This window comes from Athene cunicularia (assembly GCF_003259725.1).
Source record: "Athene cunicularia isolate RWA chromosome 8 unlocalized genomic scaffold, athCun1 chr8_part1, whole genome shotgun sequence".
Lineage (NCBI taxonomy): Eukaryota > Metazoa > Chordata > Aves > Strigiformes > Strigidae > Athene > Athene cunicularia.
The window spans coordinates 15,779,553-15,795,964 of NW_020799109.1; the positions used below are offsets into that span (position 1 = coordinate 15,779,553).

Consider the following 16,412-nt stretch of genomic DNA (forward strand, 5'->3'; position numbering starts at 1 on the left):
ATACCCATATCACTGCTAGATTAAAGATAACATTTCCAGTTATTAGCGGGAATCTCCCCAAATGGCCAAGTCTGTGTAGGCAAATTTTCCATTTTCCCTCTGTGCAATCTGCAGTGCAAGTGTGCAGTGAAGCTGTCAGTTATTTCAGATGTGCACATTGCTGCAACTCCAGACTTTTTGGCAGAGATCTCTCATTTAGGGATGAAAATATTTGTACATTTGTGATTTGTCACACTTTTCACATTCTGACCAGTGTAGGTTTCCTGTGTGCAGTTGGGGTGGGGTTTTTTTGCAAGAGTTCTGCTGATCAGGACAAATCAAAGAAATACCAGTGGCATCTCTTAAACTTGTCTGTGAACAGTTACTTGTTTTTCTTGGCTTGTTTTCATACATACAGTCATCACATAATAAGCCCAAGCAATTTACAGTTAATCTGTGAAAGATCAGAGCAAGACTCAAAGCTCTTTGGCTGGGAATTGTTAGCTCTTCGTCTGTGACAGCCATTTGTTATTTGGTACATCTCTTGGCTTTTGAGACTGAGAATGGAGTTAAAGGTGTGTGTATGTTGAGATGACTTACACTGTTGTGAACATGTCATTTCTGTAAATACCAGAAATGGAAGCCCGTGGAAAGAAAATCAGAGTGAACTTTGATAATTAATATTGCTCAGTATCAAATGCATTGGATATATGTAATGAAAATTTCTTTACCTGTTGGAGTGTTCATTACCTCAGTAGGTAAAGGTCAGCTTTTGCTTGAATATGAGTTTGGGAAATTCTTTGGATAACAGTGGTATGTATAGAAGAGACTTGCAATATCCTTGTTGAGCATATGGGATTGACTGTCAAGTGCCTTGAGGTGACTTACTGTGAGAAGCATTAGTGGCATTTCAAAGCACGAAGTAACAGTGATTTTTCAGATGCATTTTTAATTATTGTTTGCTCCTATATCTCTTTAAAGCAAATAAAAGATAAATAAAACTAATGGATTTTCTTGTATCTAATTAAAAAATAACTTCAAGAATATTTGCTATCAGTTTACCTGTCAGTTAAATGTTACATTTTTAAAATATTTTTAAATCAATTTAAATATTGTTGAAATGTGGAAAAGCTTGTTCCTTATGCAGTCTAATGGACTGAGCTATAATGGAGCCATCCAGAAAGAAAGAAACTTATTAGAAAGAAAATCTTTGTCTTTTTAAACAAGGCAAAATTGTCAGACTTCTTGGAATAAAGATGTTAAGTGTTATCAAGCACTGATTTTGCACTAAAAATAAACAATAAGCATTTTTATGTTCAGTACAGTGTGTAACTTACTCCCTGTAAGCTGGTGGACATAACTAGTTTCTTTTGACCTTATTAAAAAAAAAATAAAATATATCTTTGGTAATTTTGCTTTGAGAGTGAAAATGCAATTGCAAGGTTGTGGCTGCTTTAGGATACAGTATTATGGAATTGTATCTTTTCTCTGCCTTCATTCATACTGCATGCTGAGCTAACGTGCCACGTGAATTGTTTGATTTTTGTTCAGAGAATTACAAGTAATGGTGTATTTTACCCATACTTGCTTCTAAAGATTTTTCTCACAGTTCTGAGTTGTGAATAAAGACATTTATATAGCAACTTACAGAATTTTGTTTTATGAATTATTATTCTTAAAAATGTCTTGTGTTAAAATCAAGTGAAACAGCATCTTGACAAGTTTACATTAAGAAAAAGAGAAGAAGCAGCTATGCATTTAATCTTGTAATATATAAATCCTGGAAAGTGCTTTAAACAAATACTTAAATAAATGAAATATATTTGTAGTCATGTATTTCTCTCATTCTTAGTAAGTGTAAGAGTGAAAGATAGATATTCTGACCATTCTCCTACTGGCAATTGCATCTTGCAATAAAAAGTTTTCTCAATTTCAAGATACCCACCTGAGCTTTAGTTGTTTTGACCTTTATGGTGAAGTAATGCTTGGGAATGCCAAAGGATACTATGGAATGGGAAGTAGAGTGCCTGTTTGCTTACTAGTAGCTGGAGGACATATTTCATAAATAGCAAAAAGGAAATGTTTCATTTTAAGTAATTTTTTTTTAAACTTGGTAAATTATTTTTGTTATATCCAAATGCAAATGTTATTTAAGAATATCTTCATACTGCTAATATATAAATTCACCTTACATGAAACAAACTATATAAATTATAAATGAAAACCCATCACAGATAAGTAAAAAAATAAGATCTGTATACTTTGCTGCTACCTCACTAAGAACAATAGCTGGTAATTAAAAAGTTGGTGTGTGAATTATTTCCCCTCTAAAAAATCTGAGATATTTAGTTGTGTTTATGCAGTACATTACAGATGAACGAATGAGTGCTTTTAAAACTTACTGTTCAGTACTACACTTTTCATACTTCACACTTTGTTCTTAAACCAGTAGATGGCATTCATTACTCCAGTTAAGTGACTAACATAAATTCTGTAAACCTAATATAATTCACTTCAGTATATAGAGAAATCCTGTTGAGCTGTACTTCTGGTGCCTCTGTATTCATGTAAGTTCCTGTAACTGGGATACTGCTTACTTACCACAGTGTGCATTAGGAGCATTTAACAAACTTTTAAATACCCTCTTACACATTCTACAGCCTCTCGTCTTGGGGCCAGCAGCATCCCCTCTACTTTTCAGGGATTTAATGCTGATTTTCCACTCTAGCTCTCTAGCTGCTGTATACTAATCTGGTCTTTTCCCCCATTTTGTACAGTTTCTGAAGCTGAGCGGGTTGGTAGGAGTGGAGGGGCCACGACACTCCAGGGCAGTCTGTAGTCTAGCCGTAAGGTTTAGGAATACAGGATCTGTTTCCAGTACAAATAGAGGCGTGTGCATCTCCACATCACATGACCAAATATTTTGTACTTGAGACCATACTTTAGGAAAGCCACTACCGTATTCTGATTTGCACTCTTGCTGTGAAGTAGCACTGCCCCTTCCAATGAAATAACTTTGGGTTTTCATTCGTTCTTATTTGGACATTTTCCCAATTGAACCTAAATGGCATATAACCAGGAAACATTCCAGTTTTGGAGGAAAACAAAAGTATTAATTTAAAATATTTAGCTCGAAGTGCAGTCGGTTGGTTTTGGTTTGTTTTTTTCCTCTGCAGAATGTGCTGTGATTTAAAATGCAGGCAGGCTTCCTGAAAGAGGTACTGAAATAGTTCTAGTTACTCTAGTATTTATCTACTGTTTTATTACCATACAATACAGAATCTGATAGTAGAGTGTAGCTACTACTAGACTAAATAATTTTTATCTACAAGACTAAAGTTTTGGTGAGCATTTTATTATGTCCCTTCTCTTGCTTCCTCCCATCTAAAGAATTAGCTCTAAGCACGATCCCAGATCTCTCAGGTTTAATTATCTTTTGTTACGTGAGGCACTCTTGACTCAGGACACATAATGCTTAGTTTGTCCTGAGCCATGGTTTTCAAACATAAACGTACCTGTTATGGGGCAGTTCCTTAATATAACTAAGTGCCTAAATCAAGGAAAGATAGACTAAACCTGCAGATTCTAGAAAAAGTTGATCTCATCAGCCTGAAGCTTTCGGTAGCCAAGATCCCCTCCACAGCAGCTGCTTACCTGCAGGAGCCTTTACTGTTTCTGTGACAGAGATCTTCAGCATCATTGTTCTGATGTGAGACTGGCCAGAATTCAAGCATGTATCTTCTATTTCAACTCTGTCAGATCTCGAGCAAACAAAGTTCTTAATGTGTTTCTTCTAATTCAGGAACTTCGTCTTACTCATTTTGATGTATAATCCATTAATGCTTATTATTAATCAACAGTATATTTTGTTGTAAATTAAGTGGACCAAAACCTTTGTCTGCTGTTAGTTTTTTTTTTAGAGAGAGAGAGAGAGTGTTACTAAGGTCCTAAGCTAAATTTCTTCGAAACTTAACCTTGGACTTTAATTTAAATAAGTCCGTACACTTCCCTGTTTTTCCTAGACCTCATTTGTCCAAAAGCAAGAACATCTTTCTTAGTTTTGGCTGACAATTGTTTCGTGCAAGTATAACAATATTCACATAGGTCTTAGCGTACCTTTGCTGGAAAATAATGGGGTTTGTGCAAAACTTCTCATTGCATGTCAAACGATGCACTTATGTGAAAGCAGTTATTTCAAAGATGAATCTTCACTAAACTTTCTTTTATTATGAAGCTATTGTGTAATCTTTATTTACATTCTGAAAACCTCTATCTTGCAATATGACGGTCAATCCAGACTAAGACCAGTGAGCACATCATCTTGAAGGAAGCTGTAAGAAAAGCAAGGAGGAAGGAGCAGCGTTAGAATGGAGACAAATACAGTTCTATTTGAGTGGCACAGTTTTATGGAAGGTTTGGCTTGTAATTAAAGATCTCTGTCCCCTTCTCAACATTAGCTTTGGGACTATGACTACAAGCTATTTAACTTCAAAATAACCAGATATGTGTTGATAGAAATGAGGAAACTTGATCTGGTGCCATGATACGTCTACGTAGAAAATCACACCATCTTCGATGATGAATTTGTCAAATTTTGACAGGAAAACCGATGGGAAATGTGAGAGCTTTTAGCTAGCGTATGAAAAATCAGATGGTAAATACATGGAGGGTTTGAGTTTATGGGTTTTTTTTTTTTCCCCCTCTGTGTTCTTAGTTATTTATTCCTTTTGTATCATCATGGATAAAGAATAAACAATGCTGTTGGACTGTGCAAGCCTTAGTTTATGCTTCCTGATGAGAGAAGGTATTAGCTATCTGCTGCAATTAAGCTTGTGTACAGCAGATGCCAGTAGAGGTCTACTGAGTCAAAATAGAACTATGACCAGCATTTCCATAGCAACAACTTCCTCTTGGCAGTCCTATTTATAGAAGTGCTGCAGTCCCAGCCTTAGTACGGATCTCATTGGGGCGCTCTAGTAAGGGTTAACCTTTTTAGAAAAAATGTACACATAATGGTACACTAAGACTGCATGGGCTTGCTTTCTTGAGTTTTAGTGAAATTATTGGTTGTCTTCGGTTTTGGTTACATTTTGAAATACACAATATACATTTTGAAAAATCTTTGTTTCAAAACAGAAAGACATTAAATCTGTACGATATTAGCAAATCTGCTCTTCTTTCCTTGCATTTAAAAAGAAATGCAAGCTAGTGTCATAGTGCTGGACGTATATTGAAAATCCAAATACATCTGCTTTATCAAGAAGTCTTTTTCTGCCTCTTATTTCTGTCCTTATTCTTTCTGAAATGTACATGCCTGGCAAGACTCAAAATGGATTGTCTTTAATTACATAATTTCTGAAGAAAATTTTCTTTTATTTTTTAGTTATGAAATGGCTATCAGTATACTTTGGTTTACCTTCTTTTCTTTCAAGCTTTATATAACAACTAGAAAAACATCATACATATTTCCTGAAGCTTGTAGCACAGCACTCTTTAGGTTCTTCAGTATATCAATGCCTATAAACTTTTATTATTTACTAATTCAAAATTAGATAATTCAATTATTTTCCCTTTTTTTAATGTGTTGGCTGCATCTTTCAACTTATGAATATTTTATTGGTTAATACACGACCTACTAAGTTCAGCAAGATCCTCAAGCTCTTAAAAATGGAGGAACTCTTACACTTTGTATCAAATAATTGCTCACTTTGTAATAATAAATACTAAAGTTGGATTTTCATTGTTGAAATAAATGATGCATAAAGGAAAAGATGTGCTTTATCAAACGATTAGTTTTTAAAGCAAATAAATAAACTGTCTTTAACTTCTAGAAAATAGTTCTTTATTCATTTATAAGGTTTCTTTAAGTTATTTTTCCATAGATTGCACACAAAATAAATATGCAGAAAATGTCACAGTATGTCTTTTGGATGAAGGCTTGTGCTGAAAAGGAGAAATACTGATTTTTAAATCAGAAAATAGAATATTTTTATATAGCTCTTGAAGAGAAGTAGAACATGCGTAAACAAGCAGAGACTCAGCTTCAGAGATAACCAGGAAAATACTAGATTTCAAGATTTTGAAACAAGATTTATATTTTAGTTAGCTGTAGGTGATCTGAAATTTATTTTGCATCGTGGATCCATTTTTCAAGGCCTTGTCAAGGAATACTGTTAATTGTCTTAAAAATTCCTGTATGTTTTTGATTGCAACATATACATTGTTAACCTTCATTAAACACTAGAGAAGACACTCCCAATTTTGACAGTGTGAGGGAATTTCAGTTCTGTGTATGAAACTAAGAAGTATGGCATTGGATCCTAGAAGTAAATACATTTCAAAGATACATAGGTGTGCTGTAGTTTTTAAATGTTTTTCTATTTGTACTTCTTTCAAATTCAGGAATTCCATTGTAACCTTTACTTGGGAAACATTTTAAATAATTTTAAGTTATAATTTTGCATGTTTGTGTATTCAGTTAAAGCAGGACTGTACAAATCATGCTGTTACTCAACCATCTAGGCTCTTCAAGGAAAGAAGAATGCTCTCTTTCTTAATCCTTAATTTGTAAGGCTTGACTGATAGGATAGAATTTCTTCTTTGAGAAATTATGTTTTAACAGAGATTATAAAAAATAAATTGTCCACATAGCTTCATTATTCCTCATTGTTTTTCAGCAAGAATCTGAGTCTGTGGCTGGGTTATAGTGCTGTGTGTTCTTACCTGTGGTTGAGAGATACACTGGCCATCACCCACTGGGAAGTGCAACAAGGTTATGGTTTGGCCACCAGTAAAAGTATAAATGGTTCTGTTGCCTTTATCAGATTAGAGGACACAATGTTATTCCTTTTCTATGGCTATCATCATTATGTTGTTTTTTATAAATTTGTGGGAGAGCACCTTAGAATTTTTCACTGAAATATTATTTATCAAAATATGGTAATTTACACATGTCATGTTCATATTCATAGCTGAATCTCTTACCCACCTCTTTGGGTTTTTTTAATGTGTTTAAAATATTGCTAAAACTTAGTGGTTAGAGTTTAGTGCAAACAAAATTTATGCCTAAAGGAAATTCTTAACATTTCATTTTGGCTGCAAGGAGAAGTTGGAGCTTCATTATCTCTTGTAAAATGGAAATTTTAGAAACCAGTTAGAAACATTGAAGCAACTCTCTCTTATATTTTTCTGTGTAAACACTTTCCTTAAATTCTATACCTAGCTTGTTTGAACTGAGTGTGTTTGGCAGTGCCTTGGAAGAGATGGAGCTCTGCAGGCAAAGGGAACCACTATGCTGGCACTGAGAACCTGCACCAATGTTACTCGGTCAGTCACCAAGGTTGAGAGATGCCTGGCAATACACCAGGTAGCACATACACTGTGTAGCCCGGGCAGCTTGGCTTTATTTTGAAGTAAATATGAACCAGGAGGGGATCTTCAACACTGTGCAGCTTGTAAAATGAATGGGAGACCCGGATGGCAACTGACTAGTCTTAATGTCTTCAAACGTTAATGGCTTTTTAAATAACTGACCTGAGGAAGGCCATTTTTTTCTGTAACAGAAAGGTTTCCTAAGCCACAGAGACTGTAAAAGTTATTCAGTGAAGGTTAAATGCATCCTAATCAGGCCTGATATTATAGGGGTCTTACCTGTACACAGAGGTTGACATGCACCTCATCTGACTTTTGTAGCACTTGGATAGTGGGTAGAACATCTGGATGTTCCTGGTCTTGCGGGAGTACAGCCAGCTTTTGCTCTTTTGGAAGGGTGTATGAGCTTAACCACAAGACTGTACCGGTTTAGATCAAAGCTGGCTCAGGTTTGTCTTCCAGCTTGGAGCATGAGCAAGATGACCTCAAGTCTGTTTGCGCATGTCTGTGTAAGCATTTAATTGCATTGAAAGATTTACAAACTGTTCTAAGGAAAAGCAGTACTGGCTAGCAAGTGGAAATCCTAAGAAGCAGAAAAACATAATTTTGTCTTTGATAAAGCACCATCCATTCCTGATTAATGAGCTTTTGGTCAGTATTTTACTGCTCATGGATCCTGTGCTTTGTATGGAACAAAATATTTGGTGTGAATAAATTAACATTACATAGATTTGGAAGATTGGTATGTCAACAGAATGAAAGATTAAGTAAAAGCAAATAGGATGTAGCACCTTTAAAAATCATGGACTTCATTTGAAGACATTGAAGTCCACGTGGGATGTGAGCTTCACAGAAAGTCAGTGTGGTAGTATTTTGTATTATCACTGGGCATTGCCAGTCATTGCCAAAAGTTTCCTAGATTAGAAAAGTGTATTACTATCTGTGTAAAAATACAACCAGTACTTTCTTCTCATGTTTTGCATGTACAGGAGAATTTCTGTAACACTGTTTGGCAGTAGTTTGTAAAATCCTGGCAAAACTAGGTTTTCTCTTAGGATATCTTCTAACAATCCCTTTTTGATAATCTGTCTTCACTTAAACCAGTCACTTCTGTGATGGATATTTCTGCTTCCTATTTTTGGCACTAATTCAAGCATCCAGGCTTAGTCACCTGGGTGCATTTGGAGCTCTGAATTTTGGTGGGCAGACTTGCTCTCCTGACAGTTACAGCATCTCTCCATTGACTCTAGAGGGTTGGCAGACTCTAACTTATATAATGTGAAGTGATGTAAATTTTGTAAATGTACTCTCTTTCAGATCAGGGAAATGATACGGTTTAGTTGAAGATTTGTGTAAAAGATAAGACGACAATAGTGTGCAGGCTCAGAACCGTGGGAGAGGGGAAAGACCAGACAAGCACACCATCATACCAGGTGGCTTTGTTTATTGGAGAAAACAGCCAAGGTTAGAGAAAATAATAGTCTCTTGGAAGGATTCCCTGAATTCCGAGAGACTTGCGATCAGCTACAGAGGAGCATGGCTGTATAATTCCAGAGGGGCTTTCCAGCCCCTAGAAGTTTACCAGGCAGGGAAATAAGCATCTTGTTGTCCAAGTATTTCTTATACTGCTGTATAGAAGATGGCATAGCATTATTCTGTCATAAAGCGTTTAGTTATATATGGCATAATATATCCCCTCTGCATGTTTGTGACCCTAGGTAAGGCAGACAGATCCCCATGGTCTTCACTAGCTCTTGTTTCTGGCAGCAGAGCCTTGAACTGATGGGATGTTGTGGAAATCAGCATTGATCTTGCAACAAAGCAGGTTAAAGGCTGGAAAGCATAAGATGGAAAAGCATCTGTAATGCCTTGCCATCCAGGGAAGTTTGCAGCACCTGACCCTGACCAGGGAGGGCAGCATGGTCACCAACAAGATATTGGATGTTCCTCCAGATTTGCAAACAAGTGTGCAAAATGCAAGCATTTAGACAGTTGATTCCAAATTTTTAATAGGTGCTGGAGAAAGAAATTACATTTCCAGCGTATATCTGAAGCTTGAAAGCAAAGGACACTTCTGTGCTTTGCATAGAGTCTAGAGATTTAAACTGCTTTGTTGACTGAGGCTGATTGCGAGAAGTGCCCGTTAGGAGGAACATAGCCAAATCTGTAAAGTCTGTCCCTCGACATTTTTATTGTTTTATCATTATCATAGGCGGTTTGTCATCGTGGGTTTTTTCTGAAGCACAGAGCTGTTATGAAATAGTTATGTAATGTCCAAGGATGGATATCTGCTGACATTTGAAAACTATTCAGTGAGAAGTATGGTGGTGAAAAATGAGAGGTATGTCTTTAACACGTGTTGACTGTAAGACAGGAGACAGATTGCGGAAAAGTTATTTCAATCTTTCTTAAGAATAGCCTAAATTTTTAAGAAGCCACATCTTACATGATCAGAGGGTATACTGGGAAACCTGCCTAATGTATGTGTTTCCATTTTCACAAAAATGAATATTTAGTATTACCCATTGTAAGCATGCAAAATTACATAATTTGCAAATTAGTATAATTTAATGTTAAATACAGCTTTCAATTTATTTTCCCTGTGTTTTGTGCCATTAAAAATGATGCTTTTTAGACTTACTCTACAGTTGAAAATACTCAGATTTCTTGTGAATGAAAAAACTTTCTTACACAATTCCAGGAGACTTACATGCAAAGCTTCTACATAAGCGATGTCAGGAGCAGGTGACTGTGACTTTGTGACTCTCCTTCCAGCAGCCTTTGGGGTTGGGAGAGTGCGCACACTGCTAGATAAGGATCTGCCAGCACTGGTTGTTCCAGTACTTTATTCCTAAAAAAGTTAAAAGCATTTGGATCATTCTTGGAGTAAGTAGAACCTAGTTTGGATCCGTATAATGCAGGCATGTTTATACGTATGTTAGAATTCAACTTCAGTCTGATTTTTCTCAAAGGAAGAAAATAATACTTTTCACTCCCCCAATAATAAAATAATATTCAGTTTTTGCAAGTAATCTGCTTGCTTAGAAAGTTGTTTCTGCAAGTAGCTTCGAAAAGTTGCTCAGTTGAAAACATGAGATTACTAATGATTAGATTACAGCTGGTTACGTTTGCTCTGATGATGGTAGTACTCCATCTTAGTAACAGGGGAAGAACTGCGGAATAGTCACTTTTTTCTTTTTTCACGTATGGTTGTGGTAAATGAAAAAGAAATCTGCCTTCTGATCTTCTGAACAAAATGTTTATAGTATATTAACGTAAAATGTATATTCAAATATAAAATGCAATGCATTAAAAAGCTATGAAAACACATGCTAGAGCAATTATTGCGTGTTTTTAAAAAAAAAACCAAACACTTTTTTGATTGACATGAAAAGAGACTTTTAGCAGTATAAACCAGTACATTATAGAGCTGTTCTTAACAGGAAGTAGAAGAGAGTAGTGGTTAGAAAATACTGCATACAGGAAGCTTGACACATGCATAGCTCTTAGTGGCTCTGGGTTGTCCAGCTCCCTTCAGATATTTTCTCTTTTGTTTTTGTAAAAGTCGCCAGTGTGTATAGATGGCAGCTCAGAAGGAGGTACCTTGTAACCAGTGCACAGGGACGGCCACAGCGCTGCAGAGGCTGGAAGGTTTTGCTAATCGCCTTTTCCATAGGCATTCAAAGAGTGGTGCACATGAACAGAGAGTGGCTCTGGAAAATGAGAGCCAACATTGCTCTGAACTTGCCGTCCTATGGGACAAATCAAGTAAGTAAGGGTTTTTTTATAGATACTCGCTCTTCAGTTTGCCTAGTAAGTTAAGAACTTGGGTGTTTGTAATCAAATATGAACACTGATCTGTGATACATTCCAGGGGCAATTTTAACAATTTGTTACCTAAAGATACTAATCTGACAAACAGCATAGTGCATCAGACAGGGGGAGATGGGGGGCTGCTTCATGGACTGGTGGCTGTCAGGAGAATTTATTACTTGTCCCTTCTTTTCACTTAAAACACAGTTGTCTTGGCAAGCCCCCACCCCAATTTTTACTTAGAAATTGCTTACTTTTTTTTCAAATTAAATCAGCTAGTTCAGCAGAAATAGAAAACTCATTAATGATTGTAATGTTTAAACTTTGGAATAAGCAGACATTGTTACACAGGTTAAACTTCTAATTATAGGGCTTCTTGTCATTCATCGCTTTATTTTAAGGGATGTATACATCAGAACACTATACAGTGGTAAACAATATAAAATTGTGTTTGGTTTTAACTATTATGTATTAATTTAGTGTAGGAATGCTGACTATCATTAGCTTTAATTTCTTTTTAGTGAACAGTTTATTATTTATGTGGATTAAAACTTCATTATTGCATTTTGAGTAATAAAACCAAGAGATTTTAAAAAAACACAATCTAAATAAATTGACATTTGATTATAATTTTTTCTTTTATAGCCATGCATTATTTGCAGAGCAATTATTGTTTCTCTGGTCAGATACTGGTTTTAAAATGCTACAGTATGGTAATTGATGATAATTTTGTTCCAGATTTCAGATTCATTGATGGATTTGATAGCACAATTATTTCAGTTGAAAATAGGCCTTATTAGAAATGCTTAGCATCACAGTGTTACCATGAAGAAAATCAGTGTATATATATCTCCCTGCTTGCAATTTAAAATATTACATGAGTAGGGAGTGAATCTGTTCTCTGAGGATAAGCAGTAAACATGGAAACAAAAAGGTGTTAATGCATTGACCTAAAATAGATTAAATCTAGGTCTCCCAAATGAGATGGGAAAGGATCGACTAGTTTGTTGGGAAGATAAATGATGAAAGTGCATAAATTGTGAGCTTCCACTTCTGCAAAACATTTTCAGCTTGGTAAAAATAGATACATACTTGTGTTTATGTAGAAGCTCTTTTTTATATAAATAGCTATTTGAAAAAAATAACACTCAAGCATTTTTGTTTATGTAACATGAAGAAAAAAATGGTATTGACCTACTGACACTTAAAAATTGTGACCTGTTTGTGCATAAGTCTCTACTATTTTTTTCCCCTCTATTTAAGGCAGGCTTCCTTGTATGTCATGCTTGATGAGGAAATGGACTGTCGTGTCTCTTGATGATAAACATGGTGAAAATGGCTGTTCCACGAATGCTATTTTAAGTCATAGCGAAGCACGGTGGTTGCATGCAGTTTTTCTGAGCCAAAGTTACTGAGCTGGTAGCTGAATGGTGGTTGATCATGTAGTTTTGGTTTTGGGGTGAAATTTTGAGTCTTTATCCTGAACCTTTACTCTCAATTTGTAGATTATTTTTTAGAAATAATGAAAAATACTGTAGGTACACATGGACTAGGTCTATGATTCAGGATTCTTGTTTCACTATTACTGTAGCCGAAGGAGTGGTAGAAGATAAGGAGTACAGTGGAGGGACTATTTCTGTCTACTACTGACTCCTAATTATATCTTCAGAAAAAGACATAATCTGTGATTATTCTTCATGAAAAAATGAAAGAGAAACAGAGGTGGTTTTTTTTGTTTTGCTTATTTTGTTTGTTTTTACCTGAGAGCTCAATGTCCTAGAATTGCATAAGGTCACTGAATTATATGAATTTCACAGAAAGTGTAATCAATAAACAGTGTTTTAGAAACATACTGGTGTTTGTTTTTTACTATTCTACCCAAATCACTGCAACTTAGAAATGTTGGTGTAAGGTTTTAGGTGAAGCTACAAGGTGGATAGCATTGATTTAGTCTTGAAGTTTGAGGCAGAAGCAATTTTTTAATTCCTGAAAAAAAGTTTGTAAAGTGATTTCTCAGAATTTTTGTTGTTTTAGGTTTGAGGTAGAAGCCATTTGAAAAGGAAGTTAATGTATTTATACCTTCTGCTGCAATGAAATACTGTAACAGGTCTGTTTCTATGTATGTCCTTTTGCAAGCAGTTACTGCTGAAGCTATGGGTTTGCTGAAGGGGGAAGGGCCTGCTGCTTGTTGGGTGGACTTTATGTTGTCAGTCACCTAGTGGTGTGGGTTTGAGCAATTTTCCATGTAGTCTATTCTTTCAGGGATTTTCAGTGGTTGATTTTGAAATTTAACTTCTTTAATTATTGTGTTATGTAAAACATACAATTTTTCTAAAGTGCCTTGGATTCTTGGTTGGTGCATGAAATCATTGAATGTGTTTTGTAAAATTCTTGTAATCCAGTAGGGCAGAGGTGGCTCAAGATACCGTGGGCCTTGGAGTCAGTTTTAAAAAGCTGACTGAGCACACATGTGATTGTACAAACTGAACTGGAAACCAGGTCAGTTGTGCTGCACAGCCAAAAGATGAAAGAGATGTGATGGTGGTCATCAGAATGATGTATTTCATTCTTAGTTTATGTCTTGACTGTGACCACTTGCAACTATATGGAACCTATGTTTTGTTTTTTGTTTTGTTTCTTAGTTGCTTGTTGTTCTTTGCAAAATTAAAATGGGAAGGGAAAGGAGAATGAGGCTGCTTGGTTTCAAATGTAGAGACAGTAAGATCACTGTGAGTCTTTTATTCTTGAACTGATGCAAATATTTTCCAAATCTGTGCACAGTAAGAGAACACATCAACAATTTGGGTAACTGACATGGTCAGAAGAGACACCACTAGTGCATTTTTCTGTCATTTTCATAGTCTCTACATTGGAAATGGATGGGTGATGAATAGTCAAAGGAATATTATTTGGTCTCTAACTGGTTCAAAATAATATCAGTATACTTTCAAATACCATGGAACGACTTACAGAGATTTAGCAGAATAATTACTATATATATATGTGTGTGTGTGTAGAGAAAAATACATGTGAAGTATGAAAATGTACAGAGTACATTGTGTGAATTGATTAAAGCTTTAGAATAACTACTAGTTGGGTACAAGTCAACAGATAATTCTGGTCTAAGGTTGCCATGGAAACAACCAGTGCTTGATATAATTGAGAACATCTTAAAACCTCCTGGTGTTTGCATGCTTTTTTCCCCCTGCCATTTTGAGTTGCTTTAGACATGAATAGGTAGCATTGGTCAGAACAGAAGTAGTTAATGAGCAAAACCAAATACCCGTGTCCTGAATATTGATTTTGGTTTACTACTGGCATCTTGTGCTTCATAGTTTTTTGCATCACAAGGAGCTCATAAGGAAGAACAGCTCTCTGGATTCTGTGTGCTCTCTCTTTCCAGTTAGTGTATAAGTGTGTTTAGAGCTTGAAGCACTGATCTGATAGAGATTAACATACTTCATCAACTGTTGGATTAATATTAGGAGCAATATGTTTCTGAAAACTAGCTTTTCAGCATGAATGGTAAGTCTTTTCTATTATCTTTGACACTATTTTTTTGTTCAGTCTTCACAATCAAGAAAAATCTACCAGGTTTCCCTTTCGTGTCTGCATAGCTGCATCGACTAGTGATCTCTTTGTTTTTGTAATCGACTCACTGTGGGTTTCTATTAAAAATTACTAGTCTTAAAGATTTGCAGTTTTTATTAACCATTTTGCTTTGCATAACTGTAGTAGTATTTGAAATTTTATTTTAAAGCTGTCTTTTAAAAATAAATGTTACAAATCATTAGGCACAGAATTTGATTTGGAGATTTTTTTAAAATGATATACATATCGTCTCACTTAATTTTCTGTGCCACTCGTAATAAATTCTTTTATGTGAAATTACATGAATCAGAGGGGCCTTCTGAAATGATAATTGCCACCTAAAAATTCTAAATTGGCGTTTGTTGTTTTTCATCTGAACCAGCTTATTCTTCTGTGGCTTTTATTCTTTCTAAACGATGGGATAGCAGAATAGTTGAGGTCATTCATGTAAGTAGGGGAGGGGAGTCTCATTTGAAATGAGATACTATAATAGATCTAGTAAACTTACCGGGCAGGTATTTGCTTTCTAAAACCACTGGGACTACATATTATAAGGTACTTTGAATGTAATGGAATTATGAAGTACTGTATTCTTGCTTGGAATATTACTGAAAGTCGTATCTAAATATATAAACTCTGTACATTTTTTTCCTTAGAGATATCCTTTGCAAATTGTTTGCAAAAAGCTCAGATATGTTAGTTGCTGAAATGATGCTTTTTTGTTTCAAACAGATAGTCTGGAGCTCTGGAAAATGCCTTGAGACGGTTAGAAATTGCTTGAAAAGAAAAAATAGTCATGTATATGGGCTTTGCGTGTGTCTTTGTGGTTTTGCTTTAGCCTCTAAATTTAAAGGACCATTTTTACAAAGGTTTCACTTTGTACATGGCATGAGATAGAGTGGGAGGATTCATCCCACTGCCTTATCTAATATCAGCTTATATATACTTATCTCATAGAAATGTGTTGAGGTCAACTTCCCTGAAATGAAAAGTGTGGCTGTCGTTTCCTCAGTATTCCAAGTACAATACACAGATGTCAGAACTGGTACAGATACAGGACAGGGGTTCAGAACTTTTTACATGCTATAACATAAATCTCCATAATGTGTCATGGCTGTTCAAGTAAACCTAAATGCGGGCTGTCCCTGAAGGAGGTGGCCCAGCCTCCCGCGTGTGCTCCCCGCAGCCCAGCGGGGATGCTGGCAGCCGGGAGCTGGTGTGCCCTCGCAGGCTTATGGCCGGCCCATGATCATGCCTCAGGGACGTGGCGGCAGCCTGACCTCCCTGCCAAAACCTGCCCCTGCTCGGCCTGTCTGGAAAGTGGGGTTGAAACTACAGCCTCACTGAGCCTCCTCGACAGCAGGCACCACCTTCGGCAGCTGATGGAGAAGTCTGGGTTTGGGTCAAACAGTCTCTGCTTTTCACCAGTTACCATACTGGGCTCTCCATCACCTTTGTCTCCATTTCTCTTACAGTTAGCTTATAGCTCCAACAGGAATTAAGGTTTGTGGAAATCAGTTCTATGAATTTTGAATTTTGCTGCTTGGGTGGGGTTTTTTTTGGTATTCAGTTATGATTGAGTCATTTTAAGGGAATAAATTTTTTACAAGCCAGGTGAAAAAGAGGTTACAGGTGTCTTATTGGTTGGACTGGGGGGG

General features: G+C 36.1%; 1 protein-coding gene across 3 annotated transcripts in view; it reads left to right on the forward strand.

Annotated features, from left to right (window-relative positions):
- The first annotated feature begins 10,920 nt into the window (after positions 1 to 10,920).
- The window catches only part of PRKACB (protein kinase cAMP-activated catalytic subunit beta), a 39,610-nt gene continuing 34,118 nt past the window's right edge, over positions 10,921 to 16,412 (forward strand). The window contains exon 1 of one of the 3 annotated variants that reach the window (XM_026853792.1): positions 10,921 to 11,118. In XM_026853792.1, the coding sequence (XP_026709593.1) occupies positions 10,932 to 11,118 (187 nt within the window). In that variant the 5' untranslated portion in view covers positions 10,921 to 10,931. Of the gene's footprint in view, positions 11,119 to 14,292; positions 14,689 to 16,412 lie in introns of those variants that run through there. The other 2 variants (XM_026853795.1, XM_026853796.1) reach the window with 2 other exon arrangements.